The sequence below is a fragment of the Betta splendens genome, chromosome 21 (genome assembly GCF_900634795.4).
Source record: "Betta splendens chromosome 21, fBetSpl5.4, whole genome shotgun sequence".
Taxonomy (NCBI): domain Eukaryota; kingdom Metazoa; phylum Chordata; class Actinopteri; order Anabantiformes; family Osphronemidae; genus Betta; species Betta splendens.
Genome location: NC_040899.1, coordinates 9,531,131 through 9,552,218, shown reverse-complemented (window position 1 = coordinate 9,552,218; position 21,088 = coordinate 9,531,131). Strand labels below are relative to the sequence as shown.

Sequence of the window (21,088 nt, the reverse complement as noted above, 5' to 3'; positions counted from 1 at the left end):
CCGGGCTGAATGTTGGACCTTGCCAGGAAGAATGACTTCCCTGCATGTTTGTGTTCTCCGCTGCATCTTTTGACGTTATATGTCACGCTTTATCGTCGACTCTCATCTGTGTACAACAAAGTTGGCGTGGGAGCGCGGTGTCACGCGGGAGCAGCAAGGCAGCAAGAAAAGGATTCATGGATCATGAAGCGAAGCCTCCTGTCCTCTCTGAAACCCAGCAGGACCCCTCTGGCTGAACACAATCTTATAAAAAGCCAACAACAAGCAGCCAGACCTTTGAAGAAGAAAACTTCTCCTTTGTGGAACCGCGGGAGCTGTGTTTTATCCTTTATCATTAATTTGTTCCAGATTTGAGAACTTGCTGAGTCGGTCAGAACAGCTGCATGTTGGGCTTAAGGTTTTATGGCACCAGTTAGCTGAGGAGCCACGCTAACGTGGCTTCGGCAGGTCCCGTGTGCTTTTTGTCATTTTTTTTTTTTTTTAAACTTCTCTCTCATTCTGGCCGTCAGGCGTGGGCAGCCTCCAGCGGACCTCCAGCCAGCGCAGCACCATGACCTACCAAAGAAACAACTACGCTCTCAGCACCGCGGCCACGTACGCCGACCCGTATCGCGCCGCGCAGTACCGGCCCCCCGAGCCCGGCTACGCGCACCAGGCGGTGGTCGTGGACGACGGCGCCACCCGCTCGCCCTCCATAGACAGCATCCAGAAGGACCCCAGGTAAGCTGTGCACGCAGTGTGTGGCTGTAGTCAGAGGTTAGCGGACTGTGTCTGCATCAAGCAGTCATGCAGGGGGAGCCTTTAAGCCCGCAAATCACCCGGGTTCTGCTGGGTCAACAGCAGCGTCTACTTATTATTCACACGGACTCCCCCGGGCGGTTACACACACTACGCCCAGCCTCTCAACAATGGATCCTCTCATACGTTGAAGTGCTGCGTCTGTTCTTCTTGTATAGACGCGTGTAAGCGAGTTGACCCGCGCAGCAAACCCCTGACCTTGCACATCCAGGGTCTTTGTTTATACCTGTACGTGCGGCTGCAGTTAAAGGCGAGTGCACCAGGGATCCCATCCCCATTCAGGAAGTGAAATATCCACTAGAATATTAGGCAAACAGGAGTCCTGTCTGGGGAAATCTGCCAGTGTGTTTTTCAGCTCAGGCTCTTTGTGCTGCGATATAATCAAGACAGCAGCACTTTGACCAGATAATAGCATTACACCACAACAATGCTATGTCACCTAGTTTTGGATACTTCTAAGTTGCTTCTGCTCAGTTTTCATGTTTTATTCAATAAAGCAGTGTTTGTGAATATACAACAGAGTTATTGACACGTGGACGTCTGGAGGAAAGGAAACCAAGTGTGACCAAAGTCACGGTTATATAGAACCAGATGTTAATGCGATTTGCTGCACTTGGCCCTCGGATGCAGAAACATTAATTTCTGCCGCCGTTGTTGTCGCCCTGATCCGTCCGCATCCCATCTCTGTTTCCCAGGGAGTTCGCGTGGCGCGACCCAGACCTGACGGAGGTGATTCACATGCTCCAGCACCACTTCCCCTCGGTGCAGGCCAACGCGGCCGCCTACCTGCAGCACCTGTGCTACGCAGATAATCGGATCAAGGCCGAGGTACAGTAGGCGCCGTCCGACTCATCCCGTGCTGCCTGCGATTGTTGTTGGAGGGAGAACAGTGTCACTCCGAGTTTATACACACATTTATTTGATTTATTTTTGTGGCATATAGCAATTTAAAAAGAATTCCTCCTCAGATGTTAAAGGTCACACGGCCCAGAGAGGGGAGCAGAACAAGGTTTAACCAGCATCCCTTGTCTACAGGTGTGTCGCCTGGGGGGAATTAAGCATTTGGTGGACTTGCTCGACCACAAGGTCCTCGAGGTCCAGAGGAACGCGTGTGGCGCTCTGAGGAACCTCGCCTACGGCAAAGCGATGGATGACAACAAGCGAGCCGTGAGGAACGCGGGAGGCATCCCAGCTCTGCTCCGCCTGCTGAGGAAGACCGTGGACGCGGAGGTGCGGGAGCTGGTCACAGGTAGGACGCTTTAAGGGGAACCCACAGCCCCTCCCCTCCAGCTTGTGTTGTCTAAACTCTGCAAACACTATAAATCGCTGTAGCGCTGCAACAGGGTGGAGCGTGACACAAAGCAGGCCGAGACGTTTGGCTCCCAGGAGGCCGAGTCAGCTGTTTGTGCTCGACTCCAGCCCCCGCTCGTCCGTGGTCTCAGGTTGCAGTCCAGCGGTCCTCGGGGACGACTGTACAGTCTGTGTATTTGCTCAGCTTAAAGCACCACTGGAGGAGACCGTCACGTTCGAGCGGGGTGGTTTCATCGGCCGCTCGAGCGCGAGCTCTGGTTCCCCGTTCGCATCCGTTAGGCAGAGCGCCTGCTGTGGTTAATTGGCAGCGCTGGGCCCAGGATGGGGAGCGGTTAGAAAAAGGTCAGCGCCGCCGCCGCGCCTCTGGCTAATTACCACTGATGAGAACAATCTTCTTAAAGAGCTTTCAGGTGGATGACAAGCGTATCTCAGGTCAGAGCTCTGACTTACATCACTCACTCACCCACAGCTTCTTTCCACTTACAGCACAACTTTTAGGCGATATTAACCATTTACAGGGACACCTTCGCTGAGGTGGCCGATGGGCTGTCAGGACTATGGGGCTCCCTGTTCGGACTCGTCAGCCAGGCTTCATTAGGCGGAGCTGCTACAACAGGCTGATTCCTGCTTCAGCTCAGGGGTTGAGTCGAGGGCACACAATCAGTGTGACCTCAGCTTCTTTACCTGTCTCATCTCCCGGCAGCTGTTGGAGGTTCCTCCCTGTCCACAAATAGCCCTTAAGATCAAAAGATGACCCCCACGGTGCTGCCACGGCCTCTGTCACATGGTTACACACGTAATGTCTCCCCCCCCTTTAGCGTCTGCGTGGTTCTACGTCTCATCGCGGCATTACTTTGGCATTCTCTGCTGCATCTTTAATCAGGATTTCATTGTGTTTGTACTTCTGAGCGCGAGTGTGTTCAGCTGAGTGTATTACGAGATAATGCTTGTTGTTACACGAAAGAAACTGGCATTAAGGAGATGCCATGTCAGGCTGGCGTGCGCTTAGCTTCATCATCTATAATATGGCGCGTTAAGTATCGCTTCCTGTCTTCATGGATGTAACAGAGTTGGTTTGTTTCCGCCTCACTGCTGTTCGTAGCTCACGCTGACTTTGTGGTATTATTATTATTTCTTTTACACCGTTTTGTCAAACAAGCACCGCTTTTATACAGCAACACGCTAATTTTCCAGTTGATTTCACCATCTGCTGGTTTTGTTATGGCTGAGCGCGAAGTTAAGATCAAAACGATCAAATGAAAAATGAGGATCTTAATTTGTTCACCAAATTTAATCCACTCCAGGAAGAACAGGAGAAACGCCCGCTACCCTCAGAAGCACGCGGCAAGCGGTTTGTCCGAGGTTTAGTCGATGCATCATTGACGGCTTTGCAGTTCACTCCCACTAATTGATTCTGTTAATAAACTGGGCGGGTTAGCGATGATCAGCACCTTTTCACAGACTGAAGTCAATGCCCACCCTCTTACTGCTTCACATGACGAAGGCAGTTACGTGCTGAGGAGCGGACGACTTGCCAAAGTACAATCAAACGGATAAGTCTGCTAATGAAAACAAGCTGGGAAGCCCAGAACCTGCTGTGAGATGGTGTGAACAATAACCCGTCCTCACATGAAGCTCTCCTGTCCACCTCCTCCTCCGGCCTCCTCAACAATACTCAGTCTCCTCACTACGTATTACATCTGTAAGCCTCTCGGCCGGGATCGCCCTAGGTCTCCCTTTGGTCGCTGTCTCTGCTCGGCCATTAAGCAGCAACCGAGGTTTAAGATTATGCGTGTGAGAGAGACACGCGCACCCAGATCTGCTGCATCCGACTGTCAGATATGACTAATGGGCATTACCGCTGGTGTTGCTCCACTGACAGGGTTGTCAGTCGCGCCTCGGTGAGTCCAACCCGTTGATTTCTCCGGGATGCCACCGTCTCCACGGGCCTCGTCTGAAATCCTGCTGCGGCTGTTCTGTTCCTACAAACTGACACGTGTGGGGAGGACCCTGCTGGGAGGGTGTGGTGGGGATTGGTTAAGCTCAGGAACCAGAGTTGGGGTCCTGTGATAGAGAATGTGCTTGGATGAGGCTCACAGCTCAATCACCACCTCAGCAGAGGTGCTGCATCACCTGATGTTCGGGTCGGGCCCCACACACACACATACTGCCGGCTAGCGTTGATAAACGGCCCCAGAGCCACCGATCATTTAATCCAGAAAGCCGTCACGCTCTGAGGTACTGACACGCGTACTGTAACCGCGCTGTAACATTTAGCTGTGGCAGACTTGCTTCCTGTAAGTTCCGCATTCACGACGAATGGCAGCACCTTCGGCGTTTTCGAGCTAGCCTCCGTATTGGCCTAGCAGCAAAGAGCCATCTAATTAGAAGAACATGCTACATGCTGGCTAATCCTTGACAGATGCAGCATCAAAGGCAGCCTGGACTGTGCACCATTATCAGCGGTTACCAAGAGTATATTTGAATTGAGTGAAATGACAGTGTAATTTCTAAAGACCTTGCATTATTTATATTTCATGTCAGATGACTGAGCCCGTGCCATATGGATCCCCGCCTCCTCTATCATTTATTTTTTCATTTTAGCCAAATAATCTTCGTGATGTGATTCGATGTGAGCGTCTGACGCCTTGATGTGTTTTCTCATGGGTTCCGGGGTCTGAATGTCGGCCTCCGTTCGTTCGCGGCGCCGCTATTGAAGGCGCGAGCCGCCGGTTCCCCCGTTGGGTCAGTCTGACAGCTGACACCCGTGGGGGTCTGCGTTGGCCGCCTCTCAGCGCCTGTGTCCGCCCGTGGGCGTCTCTGCAGGGGTGCTGTGGAACCTGTCGTCGTGTGACTCCGTGAAGATGACGATCGTCCGGGACGCCTTAACAACCCTGACCAACACTGTGATCATCCCCCACTCCGGCTGGAGCAGCACCATCTTCGACGACGACCACAAGCTGAAGTTCCACTCCTCCCTGGTGCTGAAAAACACCACGGGCTGCATGAGGTAAACCACCTGATGAACACACTGGGCGCTAGCACCCCCCTGTGGACGTTTGGTGCTACTGCACCTCGTGGCATATGAGCTCATCTGTAAGTAACATTAGGGGGCTGTACAAAGGGATGTAAGATCAGACCACTCCAGTATTAACATCAGAACACTGTAATGGGGGATCACAGCCACGTAATAATATTAGCAATAGGTTTAGGTTTTGATATTAAGCATCAAAAGAAAACTGAAACCAACACTGGCAATTAACTGAGCATGTTCTGGTCCAATAGCTGGGGTTCTGACCCGGCTTGTCTCTTTTTCAAAGCGATCTTCATTTTATAGACTATTACAGTCGACGCTGAATTAATAATCGCGGCTTCTCTCACGGGGCTCCTCTCTTTGAAGACGCCGTTTTGCATGTAGGGCTCAGCCTGTAATTGGTGACGGCCTGTTGGGCGGGTTGTGTATCACAAATATATATGCATAGGTATGATTATCTATGTGTGCAAGCACGCTCGGTTAGTTTCTTATTTACTCAGCAAAGTGCTATAATGACTCCAGGCAGACCACACACACACACACACACACACACACACACTTTATACATTATTAATGGTGCACCCACATTACACACACAGCTGTCATTTTGGATGTCTTTTTGTTGAACACAGGCCTAAACCAAAGGTCTAATTTCTGTGTTTGTGTTCTTTTTTTTTCTTTAAGGAACCTGAGCTCAGCTGGCGAGGAGGCTCGGAAACAGATGCGCACTTGCGAGGGCCTGGTTGACTCACTGCTCTACGTAATCAAAGCCTGTGTAAACACCTCTGACTTCGACAGCAAGGTACACACTTGGGGCACGCGCACACACCCACACAGACACACACTCGGCCTGGAAGAAAACAGGCAGACACATGATAAGAGCCTGTGGGGGAAAATCCTTCTTACTCTGTTTGAATCATTTAGTGCCCGTGTCTAAATTACCTGTTAACCGTTTCAGTGCTCTTTCATCCAAACCACGACCTATAAATAAATGTAGTGGACTTTATTTTTTGGGTTTATTATTACTCGTATGTGATAGAAGTTAATTCACATCTGCTTTTAAAGCTCTGGCTTACCTGGGGATCGTCGCTCCTGAAAGCCTCTTAATTTTTGTCAAACGTATATGCCCGTTGCCATTCTGGGAAGCAGAGCCGCTACAGAGCTTAAGCAGCACGCAATAAAATCCACTGGCGGTGGTCCAGACAGCTAGAGACCTTTGGATTCTCCGGCTAATTGATTTGTAACACAGCGAAAAGCAGGACTGAGTGCCACGCGCCGGCTGCAGATACTGTAAAGCCCCGTGCAGAATCTATTGTACCGTGGCTTTTGTCACGGCGATTCAGGAAGCTGCGGTTATGACTGCCCCCCCCCCTTTTTCAGATTGTGGAGAACTGTATCTGCGCCCTGAGGAACCTGTCGTACCGCTTGGACCTGGAGATGCCGCCGTCCCAGCTGAGCGGGGCCCAGGAGGTGGACGGCTTACTGGGCACAGAGTCGCCCAGTAAGGAGGTGGAGTCCGGCTGCTGGGGCAGGAAAAAGAAGAAGAAGAAAAAGAGCCTCCAGGAAGACACCGTAAGTGCGACACCCAGAGTTTAGCTGTATTTCACATACACATCCATCTAACTGAACGCTGTGGCTGTTTGTTCAGTGGGATGGTGTGGGGCCCATACCCGGCTTCTCAAAGTCTCCCAAGGGCGCAGAGATGCTCTGGCACCCCGCGGTGGTCAAACCCTACTTAACGCTACTGGCCGAGAGCTCCAATCCCGCTACGCTGGAGGGTTCCGCCGGGTCCCTTCAGAACCTGTCCGCCGGCAACTGGAGGGTACGGTGCCAGCCTTTTGGTTGCGTATACAGTGTTAAACGTGCGACCACGCATCTGTTCGGCTGTTTTAAAAACGATTCGGCGGCGCCAGCGACTACAGATGCTGAACTGGGAGTTATGGGTTTAACGGTGCCGTGTGTTGTTTCCGTTTGGGCAGTTTGCAGCGTACATCCGCGCGGCAGTGCGTAAGGAGAAGGGGCTGCCCATACTGGTGGAGCTGCTGCGCATGGATAATGAAAGGGTGGTGCGCTCAGTCGCCATTGCACTGAGAAACATGGCACTGGACGTCCGCAACAAGGAGCTCATAGGTTTGGACTCGCACTGCACAATGAACCTACTGACAGCATGACAACTGTTGAACAACACACAGAAACAAATCCAATTTAGAGACACAACAGGGGCTTTATGTGCCTATTAATGTTTTGATTGTGGAATTAATGGGGAGCTACCGTTCCGGCAAAGCAGGGGTTACTCCTGCAGGCGGAGGTGGTGCAGTGAGAGAGAGAGAGATTTTCTGCTGCATGCATTCAGGTCTTTCATCTGGGCTTCCCTGCTGAAGGAGAGATGGAGGAAAGAATTGTCCTTTAACGCAACAATGCACACACACACACACACACACACACACACACACACACACACACACACACACACGCGCCCTTGGGGTGATAAAGTTAGGTAATTTAACAAAACTCACTGCAGTCTCCAGTTAAAGGAAGATACAGTTTTTTATTCAAAAAGTACATAACATAGTGACATAAATTTCTACATTTTAAAGTTGCTATTTGTAAATGTGGCAACTTCCCTTCTCTCCGTCTGCCATGTCATTTATCAGTGTCTCATTTCCCACTTCTTTCTTCCTAGGGAAGTATGCGATGAGGGACCTGGTCAACCGTCTCCCTGTGGGAAACACCGCCCAGCTGTCCGATGACACCACGGCGGCCATCTGCTGCACCCTGCACGAGGTCACCAGCAAAAACATGGAGAACGCCAAGGCGCTGGCTGACACGGGCGGCATCGAGAAGCTGGTCAACATCACCAAGGGCAAAGGAGACAGGTGCGCTACAGCGGCGCGTGTCCGTCCAGACGCACACGAGCGTCGCTTGAAAACACGCAAACACCAAGAATGAGCAGCCGTGGCTGCGGGGAAGGTGGTTTTGTGTGCATCCAGGTTTTCAGTCCCTGTGGAATGATGGCACCAGCTATTTCTAGTCTGCTATATATACAGTTATGTTCTAGGTTAAAACACAATCAGGTCCTCAGACGCACTGTCCTATAATAATCATTGTGTCATTAAAATTCATTAAGATGACTCAAAATGTGTTTTGTGTTCCAGGTACTCTATGAAGGTGGTTAAAGCAGCCGCTCAGGTCCTGAACACACTGTGGCAGTACCGGGATCTGCGTACCATCTATAAGAAGGTAAGGACGTACTGTAGGGAGACATGAAGCTAAATGCTAACTGCTCACATTTCAGCTAACAGCTGTTTCCCGCTCTGTGCTCATTTAACAGGATGGATGGAACCAGTACCATTTCCTCACCCCGGTGTCGACTCTAGAGCGGGACCGCTTCAGGTCCCAGCCCACCCTTCCCTCCAGCGCCGTTCAGATTTCCCCTGTCAACCACCCGGGTGGGTTCCTTTCACCTGCCTCGCTCCATCACGAATGGACAGCAGCGGTTCGAGAGGCAACCGTCAGGAATTTAATGCTGAAATGCTGTTTTTCCTCTGCGCAGCTGCCAGTGCCACGTCTTCTCCCGCACTGCTCGGCATCAAAGAGCACAGAGCCAGCATCAGAGATTACCAGAGAGCGCAGTCAACTATGCAATTTTATAATTACCAAGGGGACAACAGTATACATAAAAACCAGTATGCAGGTACCCAGAATGCACACGTCTGAAAGCTGCATGCTCTTTAAAGTCTAATCAAAGCATATCCACTATCTGCTCCAGACTGGCGGCTGGCGGCTGCTGTGCAACTCCTTATCTGTTTCATTCCTCATAACGCTCCAAGCTGATTCCATAGCCAAGCCTCGTCTCCCCGCCAGCGCAGTCCTCTCCCATTATCGCCCCACAAAGCCCAGGCAGCCCAGACACAGTCGGCCGCCTAATTTCACAGGAGCCCGCGGCGAAGCGAAGTGAAGCGAAGCGAGCGGACGACTCGCACGCTGCAACAACGGCGCCGTTGTTGCAGCGTGCGAGTCGTAGCATGGAGACAGGGGGCGGACGGGTGGGCAGAAGCACCGGAGACGCCAGCCTACGCTGGTCGGGTAGAGTAAACAAAGCGGGTGCCAGTCTCCACAGCCCAGAGTGGGAGGGGACTCTTAGGATTCCACCGGTTGCAGAAGGCGCCTAAGAAAAGCACCCGTACCGTGGGCTTTGCAGACAACAGAGCAGCACAGGCCAACTCCATTATTTAGCATTTCTTCTCCCCAGCAGAGCATAATACCTAGTGATCCTGCTCCGTGTGAATACAGACATTTGCCCTCTGGAGACTCTGACTGGTATGAAATGAATTGTTTTTGTCTTGTGTTGCTTTCATGCAGGGTCTGGGAAGCCTTCTACATATTACTACTCATCCCCCACTAGAGAGGAGCCCAAGAGAACACAGGTGAGTACAGTAAACACGAGAGAGCTGCTTTGGTGAACAGACAGTGCTTCACTCTTTCCCCACTACTATTGTGTGGTTTTCATTAGAGCATGTCTCTATGAACTACAGTTCCAAAATCCATGTTCTGTCGGTCGTGCCGCTGCCCGGCACCTGTTTGGCCTCCTCTGCGCTGTATAAACCAGACAAGGACGGCCAGCTCTTCCACCCCGCTTGCCTAATACAAAGAGACTGACACGTATTCTATTGCGAATAAATGGCGACGCTGGCACCGACCCAGCGCGTCAGCCATTGTCTGAGCGTGAGTGGATGTGACTGCTGGGATTGGGCTGGTCTGGGTGCGTCTCATGCACCTGTCACTGCGGGACACGTCCATGTGTGCCCGCTCAGATAATGGGCACGGAGAGAAGGCGGCAGGAGACGGGGAGGGACTCCTCCTCCGTCCTTCACTCCCGTCACGTTCAGAGCAGCTAATGCGCAGAGGCAGCGCTTTCTGCCGCGTTAGTGACCAGAGAGGTCTGGTCCAGAAGGGGATTGATGAGCTTAGTGGTTGAAAAATCTCCAACCAGATTGTGTTTTTCTAACTCTAGGTTCCGTGTGTGTGTGTTTTGTAAGTTTCCCCTTATTGTTATTGATAGTGTTCCGTGGAAACCCGTTCATTAGACTCTTCCTGCCTCTTTACAGCCTACGTATTACACAGATGAACCAGGGAGGAGGAACTATGATACCTACAGAATGTTCCTGCAGCACCCCCACGGCTACGACGACTCCTACCTGGACGAGGTCATCACCTACCCGCCGACAGTCGACTACAGCTCTCAGCCTCACGGACTGAAATCAGCCACCAACTACGTGGACTTCTATGCTAGCACACGGAGGCCTTCCTACAGGGCAGAGCAGTATCCCGGTTCTCCGGACTCCTGGGTATAGGCCCGCAGGTCCTCCTGTGTTCCGGTCAAGACCTGCTTCCTTCCCTGATGTGTGAGGAAGGGTCTCTCCAAGCTACAGAGGAGGCGAAGGATCAGAGAGCACACAAAAACTTGGCTTTATAAGTGTTTGTTTCAAACTGAATGTGTTTGTATGGGAGGGTTGAACAATGGCAGATGGAAAGATGGAATGTGTGCCAAAGAAGGAAATAAGGCAATGTTTTAGTTGTTTTTTTTTTTAATTCATTGAATGAAATGGAGGTGGAATCATGCTGATGGACAAATCTGGACACTGCCGTAGGGAGACGCGCGTCCCGCTCTGTCTAGATGTTAGCTTTATTTTTCATTATAAAAACGTGTAGCTGTGAAAGCACAGTGAAAGGTGTGAGTCACGTGAACGAGGGTCTGCGAGAAGAGTCAAGATGGGAATACGCGAATGTGCCGAAGCCAAAACTGATCAAACTCACGACTGTAAAAAAACAAAAACAAAAGTACTAAACTTATGTTGGACTGTACAGAGGGATCAAGTTGTATCTGTACTTAATGTAAGTTGTGTCATGCCATGGAGTCTTGTACATTTTTTTTTCATTTTATTGTAAATATTGAGAAACAAAAAACATGTTACCAGGTTTACACTCATCAGCGCTGGTTAAAAGAGCAACTTGTGCCATGTTAAATCTCTATAGATCTATAAATATATGAAGAAATATGTGGACAAAGATGGCATCATACCAGAATCATGTCAACATAATAAAAGGTCAGTTTTGTTTTGTAAACATACTGTGTGATTGTGACAAACACACTTCTGCACTTCCTGTTTACATTTTCTGCACACACAAACATCCCATTTATCTCCATGAAGAGCTCCAGGGGATTTCTTCCGCAGCTATTTGCTTCCTGTGGAATGTTTCATTATATTGTGTTTCCAGACGTGGGTAAAAGGAAACCAGCTTTGACGGAGCACTCCCGTGGTTCATGTGCTGCGCGTCCCTGTAGCTGGGTGATGAATGAATCAGAAACCGAGCAGACGTGTTTGGCCAAAGCCCAACGGCGCCGCATTCATTTGGTGTCTGTAAAAGCTTTCGGGCCATGAAGACGGGCCTTTTATTTTCAATACCATATTCAGCAGGCGTCCCTGCAAAGCACATGCTGTTTATCATCAGAGAGCTATGAGAACAATCAACAGGCCTACAATGATGCCACGGTTTCCTTCAGGTTCTTCTTGTCCCCATCTCTGGCAAATACTGAGGTGTAGTACTGCCCTCTGCAGGTGGACTTTCGCATTACAACGTCCACATTGCACAGCCGGTTCGCCTTCACGCACGTGAATAGATAACACGCGTCGGTGTTGTCTGGCGGACTCGTGTTCTGATGGATCCAGCAACGCTGGTCGGTTAAACACCTGCGGGCGACTACACCTGCGCCGAGCCGCTTCACGCCCAGTAGGAGTCCCTGTTTGTGCAGGAGCAGGTTCTGCAGCCAGATGTTCCTTTTGATTGACACGCGTGGGTAAAGTCCCACAGGTGCTTTTACTTGCCCTGACAATCGCCTCAACAGCCCAAGCGGCGTGACGTCATGTCGCCTAACAACACCCGTGCATTTGTGTGACTTTATTGGCGCAAGACCTGCATTAATGAACGCAACCGTGTGCGTTGCGATGCGTGGATTTGATGAAGATGGCGCGGGAGCATCCGCCACTCGGAGCGTCCTGGTCACGGGACGCTCGCTGGTGCCGCGTTCGTCTCAGCATCCGGAGCGTGGCGCGTCGGATGGGGGCGTGTGTGAGGCGTTCACTTCCTGTAGCCCCGCAGCGCGTCATCGGCGTTTGAGCATAAAAACAACGGCGAGGGCGGCGCGGCCTCGACTTTGCGTTTGAGCGGAAAAACAAGAAGAAGTTCGTGCGAGTGGAGGAAGAGAAAATGGTCCAGCAACTGTCCAAACCCGGAGCGAAGGAGACGCCCGTGCTGAAAGCGGGCCACCCTCCAGCAGGTACGCGGGCTTGCCTCTGATCGAGCTGCTTGCGTGGCCGTGGGGTCTTTTTTTCCTGTCTGACCCAGATACGCGACGAAGCAGCTCCTGCAGCTTTTCAACGCGGGTTTGAAAGTTTGTGTCCTGCTTTGATCGCTACTTTGTAGCGCGTGCGTTTGGCCGGTTGTTTTCGCGTTAATTGCGTCGGTGCAGCGTCGCGTCCGTCCGTCCGTCCGCGGATGGGAACGCTGTTCAGTGTAGTGCAGGCTACGTGTTGACGTGCTGCTGCTGTTGTTGTTTTTTTTGCCTTTTGCATCTATGTTTATTAATGATGGAGCTCAACGCGTTGATTTTAACAAAATCAGTGCGATAACAATGTTTGCATACAAGTCCACTTTTAGTCAAATGCATGAGCCGATTAATGTGTTTTTTTTCTTTCTTTTTTTTTTTAAACAAAGTAGTTCATGGAAAGAAAAAACTTCTAGTATATACTTTTTTCTGTACTCTTACCTATTTATGTTTTAAAGATTGGTGCTTATAATCTGCTATCATAAGCTTTTTTACATTATTCCGGATAAGGGGGAGGGGAGCTACAATAGTTTGACTTTTGTCCAGCTGATTAGTTTCAGGAAACTGTATGTCCCTTTGTCTCAATAGTGAAGGCTGGAGGCAAACGAGTGGTCAAGAAAAGCCTGGAAGAAGGCGGGACTCCGGAGAAGGAGACCAGGAGGTCAGATAAGCTGAGGTATATGTGCATGCGTGAAAAATGTTAATGCAAATGAGCGTAAAGAGTCTGACACCTGCCCTTTTAAAGTGAAATGAAACTCATGTGACCCACGTGATCTTGCAGCCGGTCCCTCACCTCAAACAGGATGCAACAAGTAAGCCTCCTGCTGGCAGGAACCCTCGACAAGGTGAAGCAAACGGAGCCCATCTGAAACCAGCTGGACCAGCTGCAACAGAAGCGCAACCAAACTCAGATTTCTGATTTCTTCACAGCTGGGCCATGACTTTCCAGAGACTCCCGTGAGTGTGAGGCACAGCAGGCTGCACCCCGGCGTGGAGAAGCCCCACTCGCCCCGGGCCTTTCTCATCCAGCAGCCGAGGAAGTATTGAGCCTGTGTGGAAGACCGGCCCGGGGGGGGGGGGGTGTGTAGTCAACTGTTAAAGGCAAGCGTGAGGCGTTGGACACGAGGGGACAGTGCGCTTTTTACACTGCTTGTGATCAAGTAAACCAGCATTTAATGAGCCTGCTGTAGAACTGCTAGAGGAAATGTATAGTTGATGCATTTGGGTACAAGTAGGTTGAAAATGAAAAGGTGACAGTTTTGAGGTCAATAACTATGCACCACTGCAACATCTGGCACTTATTAAACTTAATAATAGTGTTTGCATGGCTTCACTGTATTGCAGAGCTGCTTTTAGAGTTGCTACCTTTTCCTGCTGTTGCGGCATTGACCACTAGGTGGCAGCAGGTGGCCATTTATAAACTTGCAACTCAAAATGTCAGAGGAGCAACGTGTACGTTGCGCGCAACTTAAGCATGTCCTTGTTAACGGTTTCAGCCTTTTTCTACTATTGTGCTTGTCTTGCATTACATTAAATGGGTATTACAATGGCACAATGACTCTGCTTGACTTATTGGTTGTTTGCTGTCATCGAAATCCTTAAAGTGAAATTGAAGATTATCTTTTAGAAATAATTGTCTACAAAATTTCATGTCCTCCCCATGGCAGCATTTGTGCGCAGCTAGAGGAAAATGAATTTCACAACACCATAAATTACCAAACTCTACAATCCGTCTTCATAAGCTATTTAAAATAAATAAGTCCTACCGTTTTCCAGTCCTATAGCTGTACATTTAGACATATAGGATTTGTTAGCAAAGTGAATTTACTGATTTTTATATTCTGGTTTGTCCCCAAATCCCAAGAAGTTTAGTAAAAACATACGCGTATTTGCTCCACTCCTTGTGTGTCACGTTCATGTGTTCATACATGGGTCTTTTGTTTGCGTTCGAAAGTCCACAAACAATATCTGCTGCTCGTTTGTTCTCTAACAAAGTATGTAACGATAGCCTTGTGAACACAATGTGCCGACCTTAAATTCTCTGTGATGCTCATGCTGTTCACACATGCCTTTGATACCATCTGTGTGTGAGGTTCGAGGACCCCTCTGGCTCTGTTTGAGGAGCGGAACAGTTGGTGGTCCTCTGACTTTCAGACTTGGTGCATTTCACTGCCAGTGACTGCCCATTCCCCAACCGTCTGAAGAGCCCCGCTGACCCCGCAACGCCCACCACACTGCTGAAAAAGCACTGTACGCTGCGGAGTGGGACGACTGCCGCTGTGGTCTGCAGCCCCAAAATGTACAAATGCACTTTCATTTAAAGTCACTGAAATTAAATATGAAATCTATAGTGCACAATAAACTTATATAAATCCAGGCTAAAAATCACAACAATAACAATTTCCATTAGACACATTTTGCACTGGAACATGAAGCTGCAATACCTATTCTAACCTCATGAGGTCGCCATATACTAACGAGAACTGAGCTCCACTTATCAAATCAGGGTGAGGCCAAAAACCCTTGTAATGAGCAATATTTGATTACAATATTCCAGCATAAAAAACACCTATCTTTTAATGCCCACAAGGGGATAGCAACAACCAAGCATTGGCAGCAAAACACATCAAGGTGAAATGTGTCCTTAAACCGAACGTCCCCTTTCATACAGTGAACACATTCATGCAGAGCAGCTTTTTAATGCAGCCCGTCCAGGTGGTGCTGTGTTATTTTTTTTATATCCTTGGTGGGTTTAATGTGGCGATATATCATATTTTATGGGTAGCCTTTGTGCTTTGCATTTAAAATCTTGATCTGCGAAGTAGCAAACAGCTCCAGACCCACAATCAATACACAGGAGAACTGTAGTAGAACGTGAGTAGTATTCTGGGCATAATTAAGACAAATATACTGTGTATCAACCATTACATAGAGAATTAATTAATTATGATGGGCCAATTAGACATAAATACAAAATGCTAACGTATAATCAGCTCCATGTTGATGATACATGTTGATCATGATAATATTTTAGCAGTTTTTCACTCTATTTTGTTTTTGATGGCGTCTACATCATGTCGGTTGTTGCTAGAATGAAGGCTCTGAATGGAAAGTAGAGATAATAATAAAAAACTGATACTTTTCCTGTAAACGCTCGATTTATAGAAAGCACGCAAAAAATAAGACTTAAAGTTGCCGTTTGTCATGTGGCCGAATGAACCTGAGTGAGTTATGGTACTTTTCGACGGATGACGTCATCGAATCTGGAACCCACCACCATCGGCCCCGCGCATATTGTTTTGATGCACGTGCAGCATCCTGCCGCGTGCACGAGGCACGCACAGAGCGGAGAGGGGAAGGAGGAAGCGGAGGGGGGGGGGGTCTGCAGCCTCCCTCCTCCCCTGGGTTCACGAGTCTCCCCTGCAGATGACCTCACGCTGGGAGGCGGGGGGGAGGAGGGGGAGGAGCCCAGCGCCTCGTATCCTACCTTGGCGGAGCAAGTGGGGACCGAGTCCGTATGGAGATACGCCGGAAGAGTGGGAGAAGAAACTTTGCCGCTACTTCTGTATAAATGCCACATGACAGGTGAGATTCAGAAACTGCTTCCAACTTTAGAGCCGCGTGAGCAGTCACGGCGTCGGTGCCCCGGACGCTCACATTCGGCAGCAGCGGCGCCGGGGCAGAGTTGGACCGGGAGGAATGTCGGGACATGCCTCCAGCGCGCTGACAGCGAGCGGCCGCGTTTCCTGCCGACCGGCGCGCGCGCCTCGTTTCTTCTTCTTCTGCGTTGGTTTTCGGCGCTGTGACTCTACGTTAGTCGGGTTTCGTCTGAACGCGGACATCGGCCTAACGAAGTAACTATGGCGTTTAATTCATCCCTCCACGGTCCAGAAAAGCTACTGGACAATTCAAACGTGGACTTGTGTGGTTGTTGAACAGAGGTCCACGTTAGTAGAACCTCATATCCCATTTATCCAAGTTCTAATTCCTCAGTTTGTAGGTTGATGGAGAGTCTATGTGTATATAAGTGTGTACTTCTCTAAACGTGTTTGTGGGTGGAATAAGCAGGACATGGCGTCTGTGTCAGTGTTGGAGCCCACGTTGACCTTTCGTGACCTTTTCCCTCTCGGGCCGATGCAGGTGCGCTTCCCTGCTTGTCCTGTGTGGTCCTGCTCGATGCTAATGTTAGTCCGTATGCTGTGATTGGACGCGGCGGTTTCGAAAGCGAAGCCCAGCCCAGATTTAGTAGCAGGCGCCGGTGGAGCACTGTAATCTCGAGTGCCCACATGAAGTCATTGAAGTTTGACCGGTGGCTCCGCTGGTGGCTTCTGTCGGTCTTTGGCATATTTTCTGATACAGGACCCCCCCCCCCCCCCCCCCCCCCCCCCCCCCCTCCTCCTCCTCCTCCTCTTCCTCCTCCTCCTCTTCCTCCTCCTCGGTCGCTCAGTCAGGTGCTCTGGAAATCAAAGCTGTGTTCTCACCTTCAAAGAAATTGCTCGTAAATGTCAAGATGCGCCTTTGATCGCCGTTGGAACATGAGGTTCATGATCCGCTGTGGCCTGTGAACCAGCGTCATGAAGGCTTCGCGCCATCAGCACCTCTCTGAGCTCTACCTTTTTAAAATAACTATCTGTCCCAGGTGTTTGTTTCGTCAGTTCTTCTCCCAACTGCCATTTAACCTCACCATACTCCGTATTAACTTTCTACCATCACTTCAGGCAATTCTACGCAGATTATGGCACCATTACATTCAGATTCCCATGCGTCTCTGCTAAAGCTGGGTCTATTTTAATTGTCGTCTGGCTGCAGCTTTATGAGATGTTTGTACTATAGAGTACAAGAAGAGTCTGCACCCCCCCCCCCAACCCGTCTACAGAGCCTGGTTCCCATGGTCTTCAGCCAGTTGGCCAGTAACAGATGCTGGCATCAGAGCAGCATTGTTATGGCTGAGGAGAGAAGGTTATTAGAGACAGTGACCTGACAGACAGCACATACTGAGTTGTTGTGGCAGATATTGGTCATAATTTTGGATCTCTGAGAGGGTCCACTCACTGCAGGAGCACATGGCATCGAGAGGACAGAGAGATTTTTAAGACTACATTAGACTCAGGAAGCCAAGTCAGGATTTAATACGTTTTTAAATTTTTATTATTTATTATTATCATGGATTTTAGACAAACCAACCCTTAACTATTTTCCCAATGCCAGTCACTCTTCATATTTTAACAAAACCAACTTGCCTGGTCTGGTTCAAATGATGTCTTTGGCTCATTGAGGTTGATCACATTCTCTTCTCTTTAATTATTGTGTATTGGACGCGCTGGGGTTTCAGTATCATTGTGGTAGTCTTTGCGGAGTACGAACGCTATAGCAGGACCAGTCGGCCTCTCAGCTGCTGGAGCCTGAACAGAGGTGTCTTCAAGTTATTGTGTGCTGTATAGTTTTGTGTTTCATGTGATGCCAGGAGAGAAGTGTGCTGCTTCATTAGTGTAACTGAAGTAGCCACAAAATCCTCATGTGGCAAAGTATTATGATATTAGTTTCCTCCTAAAGGAAGACTCATATCTTAAATATGTGTGTTTAGGTTCTATAATGGCTCCATATTCTCCACCAGACAAAAGATCAGGTTCACTTGATTCACTGAGCTGAAGGAAAAGTGACGTGGTGTAATTGCACAGCACGAGTTACTTCATTTGCCAAAACTAAACGCCGGCATTTTTCCGGCAGTTGTCTCCATGCCTGTATGTGTAAAGCGTGTGTGTGTTTGAACGTGCTTCGCAGTAGCAGCTGTTACTGATTTACATTTTTGTCGAGCCTTTTGCCAAAACCGCGGAGACAGGAGGAGAGAGAGAGAGAGAGAGAGGATATTCAGAGGTGCAGACCACCTCAAATGTGCTGAAATATGTGTGGCATTCAGTTGCATGGCGCTTGCATAAAAAACAATAACAAAAAGGCAAAATATGAATCTAGTGGTCAATGACTGAATAGAATGACTGATATTTCAGTAGTGACTGATGTACATATAGAGTGAATAGACAGCACTATGTGACTTGACATTACTTACACGGACACATTTTTTTGTGACCAGCAAACTGTAAAAAGCGTTAAAATAACTGGAAAGTCTGTGGCTCGCTCCCTGGTTGGAGAAAAACAAGCCTAGTGGACCGAATCAGTGGATCCACCATCATGCCATCGCAAGACAAATGTGTTTATGCTCTGAGGAAAATTTCCTCCATTCACTCGTTCTGCGGGTTCTTAAACTATTCTTTCAAAATTACACTGTCGCCATCGTTTTAATTGTGGGTTCTTCCCTTAGGAGAATCACTCAGGCACTTATGCGGGACAGACATGAGGCCATGCAGGAAGCCTGTCAGAGTGTATGAATCTTTGCACGCAGACTCTGGTATTAAGACTGTCGTACCCACATGTGTCCCCGTCACAACAACGCTGGGAATGACGGGACTGGCCTTGAACACACCTCCACGCCAGAACTGACAGGGGCAGTGACAGCGAATGTGTCACGGCCTAAGGCATGATGTCATTGACTCACGCTGCTGTAACCATAAAATGTTATTTGTCTGTCCCTGTGCTGTGATGATTCATTTATTTGAGCAAACCCTAATATATAGGAAGTCTCCTCCTCAGTGTTTGCAGTAACTCTGTGTAGACTTTAAACTCTGCTAGTTAATGTTTTACTCATAATCAAATACCAGTCGTTCGAGGACACATGTGGAATGGTGTTTAAGTAGCAGTGGCCCAGCTTTATTTATTATTCTCCAGATGTTTACTACTACTTCAAACCAGCCATAGAGGGATAAAGTTGATTTAAGAGTGATAATGGATTTAATGGCTGAAGCTCTGATGAGATGATTGTTGCAGCTCAGCATAATTAAATCTGCTCCAGGTGATTATTCGTCTGACGTGTGGAGTGTGTAATTGTTATGGAAAGCTTTCTGATTGATTTGAGAGACTGAAAAAGCAGCGTGGAAAAGCTAAAAAGCATCGTCACTGCTCAAATCCATTAAGCTGTTACGCCCGTCTGACATGTTAAATGAACTTAGGCTACTTGTAACCCAAGCCAAGTTTTGATTATTAAGATGGAGGGCAATGTGTGTTTTGTGAGGATGGGCAATGTCTTGTTCTATTTAACAGTTTTAGATTCAGGTCTAGTCAGATCCAGGGCCTGGGGTGCAACAGTAAATTAATGACAGCCGCTTCCCTCTTTAACATGCCTTGACACTTCTAGGCAGCACCGCCGATTTAAAAAAACACACAGGGACACAGGTCATCAGTCATTTGGGAGGGGATCAAGGACAAGTGACCTCCGAGGGCGAATTAGCCCTTTCAAAAGCACCGTACCTTTACCATGACGGCCCGATGGGCGGATCGGACTTTTTATCCTTTTTAATTTCACTTTGAGCTGCGTGGCCCCTGCACAGCTAGAAACTCTGGCTCTGCCCCGAGCTGGACTTGATTGTGTCTGAGTCGGGACGGTAATATTTCCTCCTAGATAAACATAAAGCACCACAGAGACTTTCATGTCAAGTGGACATCAGCGTGTTCTCTCATTGTTTAGTTTAGAAGAATATTTCGGTTCGAGTGTCTCACGTTTTCTTTACGAGTTTGTGAAAAATTGGTGTTGAACTCCGTATATTAACCCAGAACAGCGTCAGAATGCTACTTATCAGGATTTCTTGGGTTGGCTGGGTTTTTCGATTGCACGTCGTATTTTTAGGATTTGTGGAACGTGGCTGCAGTAAAAGTCCCAATCTGCCGAACGCTCAGGACAGTCGCGCGAATCAAGACCAGGGAGCACCTGTTGGTTCACACAACAAGCTGCATGTTGGAACGGGTCTCTGCGACACAAAGGAGTTTTGTTCTGTTAGTTTTGTAGTCACAGACGACTGGAACCGACCTAATTTAAGCTAATAGCACAACACTCACATCACAGTCGGGCGATATCATAGTCCTTGTTTTCATTGGCCCTAAAGTGTCGGGCTGTGCAGGAAAGCTTGAATCCAACCGGTAGAGTTAGTCCTTTTGTTATTTCCCCTCCACTTTTGTTAGTGAATGCCGGCCTTTGCTTTCAGTGGCTGACATTGAGCCTGCACTGTCCTCTAAAACTACACTTCCTCCTTTAAGGGTTTGTTCTCTAACCTCCAATTGTTTATGAACCACTTGAATTGTCCCACAAGGCCGGGCCTGTTTCCTGCACTCGGGGAATAAACAATAAAGGACAGGTAAATACGGTGTGAACACTTAAGTATTTTGTAAAAATATCCGATTGCAGGACAGAGGGAAGCTATCGACTTAGTGGATAATAGCTTTTTGCAGCCATCGTGAATCTGGGAATAACGTCTCTCCCAGGTGTCTTCATCTTACAGAGGAAAGATGTTCTGCATCACCAACCTCTCATGGTTGTGAAAATATAAGTCATGGATTAACCTTGAGACGCCCTTTAACCATCATGGCTTCATTCTCCAGACTGGAGCCCACATGTAAGAAATACCAGAGTAGCGGAGACATTCTTAATGTCACATGCTGTTGGCCAAATGCTT

At 48.8% G+C, this 21,088-nt stretch overlaps 3 protein-coding genes across 16 annotated transcripts in view; all 3 read left to right on the top strand.

Moving 5' to 3' along the window:
- Nucleotides 1-11,269, top strand: part of LOC114847395 (plakophilin-4-like) — a 48,431-nt gene extending 37,162 nt beyond the window's left edge. For all 8 annotated transcript variants that reach the window (XM_029137067.3, XM_055505277.1, XM_055505276.1 and 5 more), the window contains 14 exons: nt 510-720; nt 1,494-1,626; nt 1,834-2,047; nt 4,936-5,119; nt 5,828-5,945; nt 6,524-6,715; nt 6,792-6,965; nt 7,123-7,273; nt 7,827-8,019; nt 8,299-8,383; nt 8,475-8,592; nt 8,697-8,837; nt 9,506-9,570; nt 10,252-11,269. In XM_029137067.3, the coding sequence (XP_028992900.1) occupies nt 510-720; nt 1,494-1,626; nt 1,834-2,047; nt 4,936-5,119; nt 5,828-5,945; nt 6,524-6,715; nt 6,792-6,965; nt 7,123-7,273; nt 7,827-8,019; nt 8,299-8,383; nt 8,475-8,592; nt 8,697-8,837; nt 9,506-9,570; nt 10,252-10,497 (2,225 nt within the window). In that variant the 3' untranslated portion in view covers nt 10,498-11,269. The remainder of the gene's footprint in view (nt 1-509; nt 721-1,493; nt 1,627-1,833; nt 2,048-4,935; nt 5,120-5,827; nt 5,946-6,523; nt 6,716-6,791; nt 6,966-7,122; nt 7,274-7,826; nt 8,020-8,298; nt 8,384-8,474; nt 8,593-8,696; nt 8,838-9,505; nt 9,571-10,251) is intronic.
- A 1,052-nt stretch (nt 11,270-12,321) lies between these two features.
- Nucleotides 12,322-14,085, top strand: dap1b (death associated protein 1b). The gene is made up of 4 exons (XM_029137082.3): nt 12,322-12,482; nt 13,119-13,206; nt 13,312-13,375; nt 13,461-14,085. Exons 1-4 carry the CDS (start codon nt 12,413-12,415, stop codon nt 13,575-13,577), a joined length of 339 nt encoding a protein of 112 aa, XP_028992915.1. The 5' UTR covers nt 12,322-12,412; the 3' UTR covers nt 13,578-14,085.
- Nucleotides 14,086-15,963: 1,878 nt separating this feature from the next.
- tanc1b (tetratricopeptide repeat, ankyrin repeat and coiled-coil containing 1b) overlaps nt 15,964-21,088 on the top strand; it is a 57,552-nt gene continuing 52,427 nt past the window's right edge. For 5 of the 7 annotated variants that reach the window (XR_003784107.3, XM_041068711.2, XM_029135773.2 and 2 more), the window contains exon 1: nt 15,964-16,115. The gene's annotated coding sequence lies outside the window, so the exon portion shown is untranslated. Of the gene's footprint in view, nt 16,116-16,150; nt 16,385-21,088 lie in introns of those variants that run through there. The other 2 variants (XM_055504833.1, XM_029135771.3) reach the window with 1 other exon arrangement.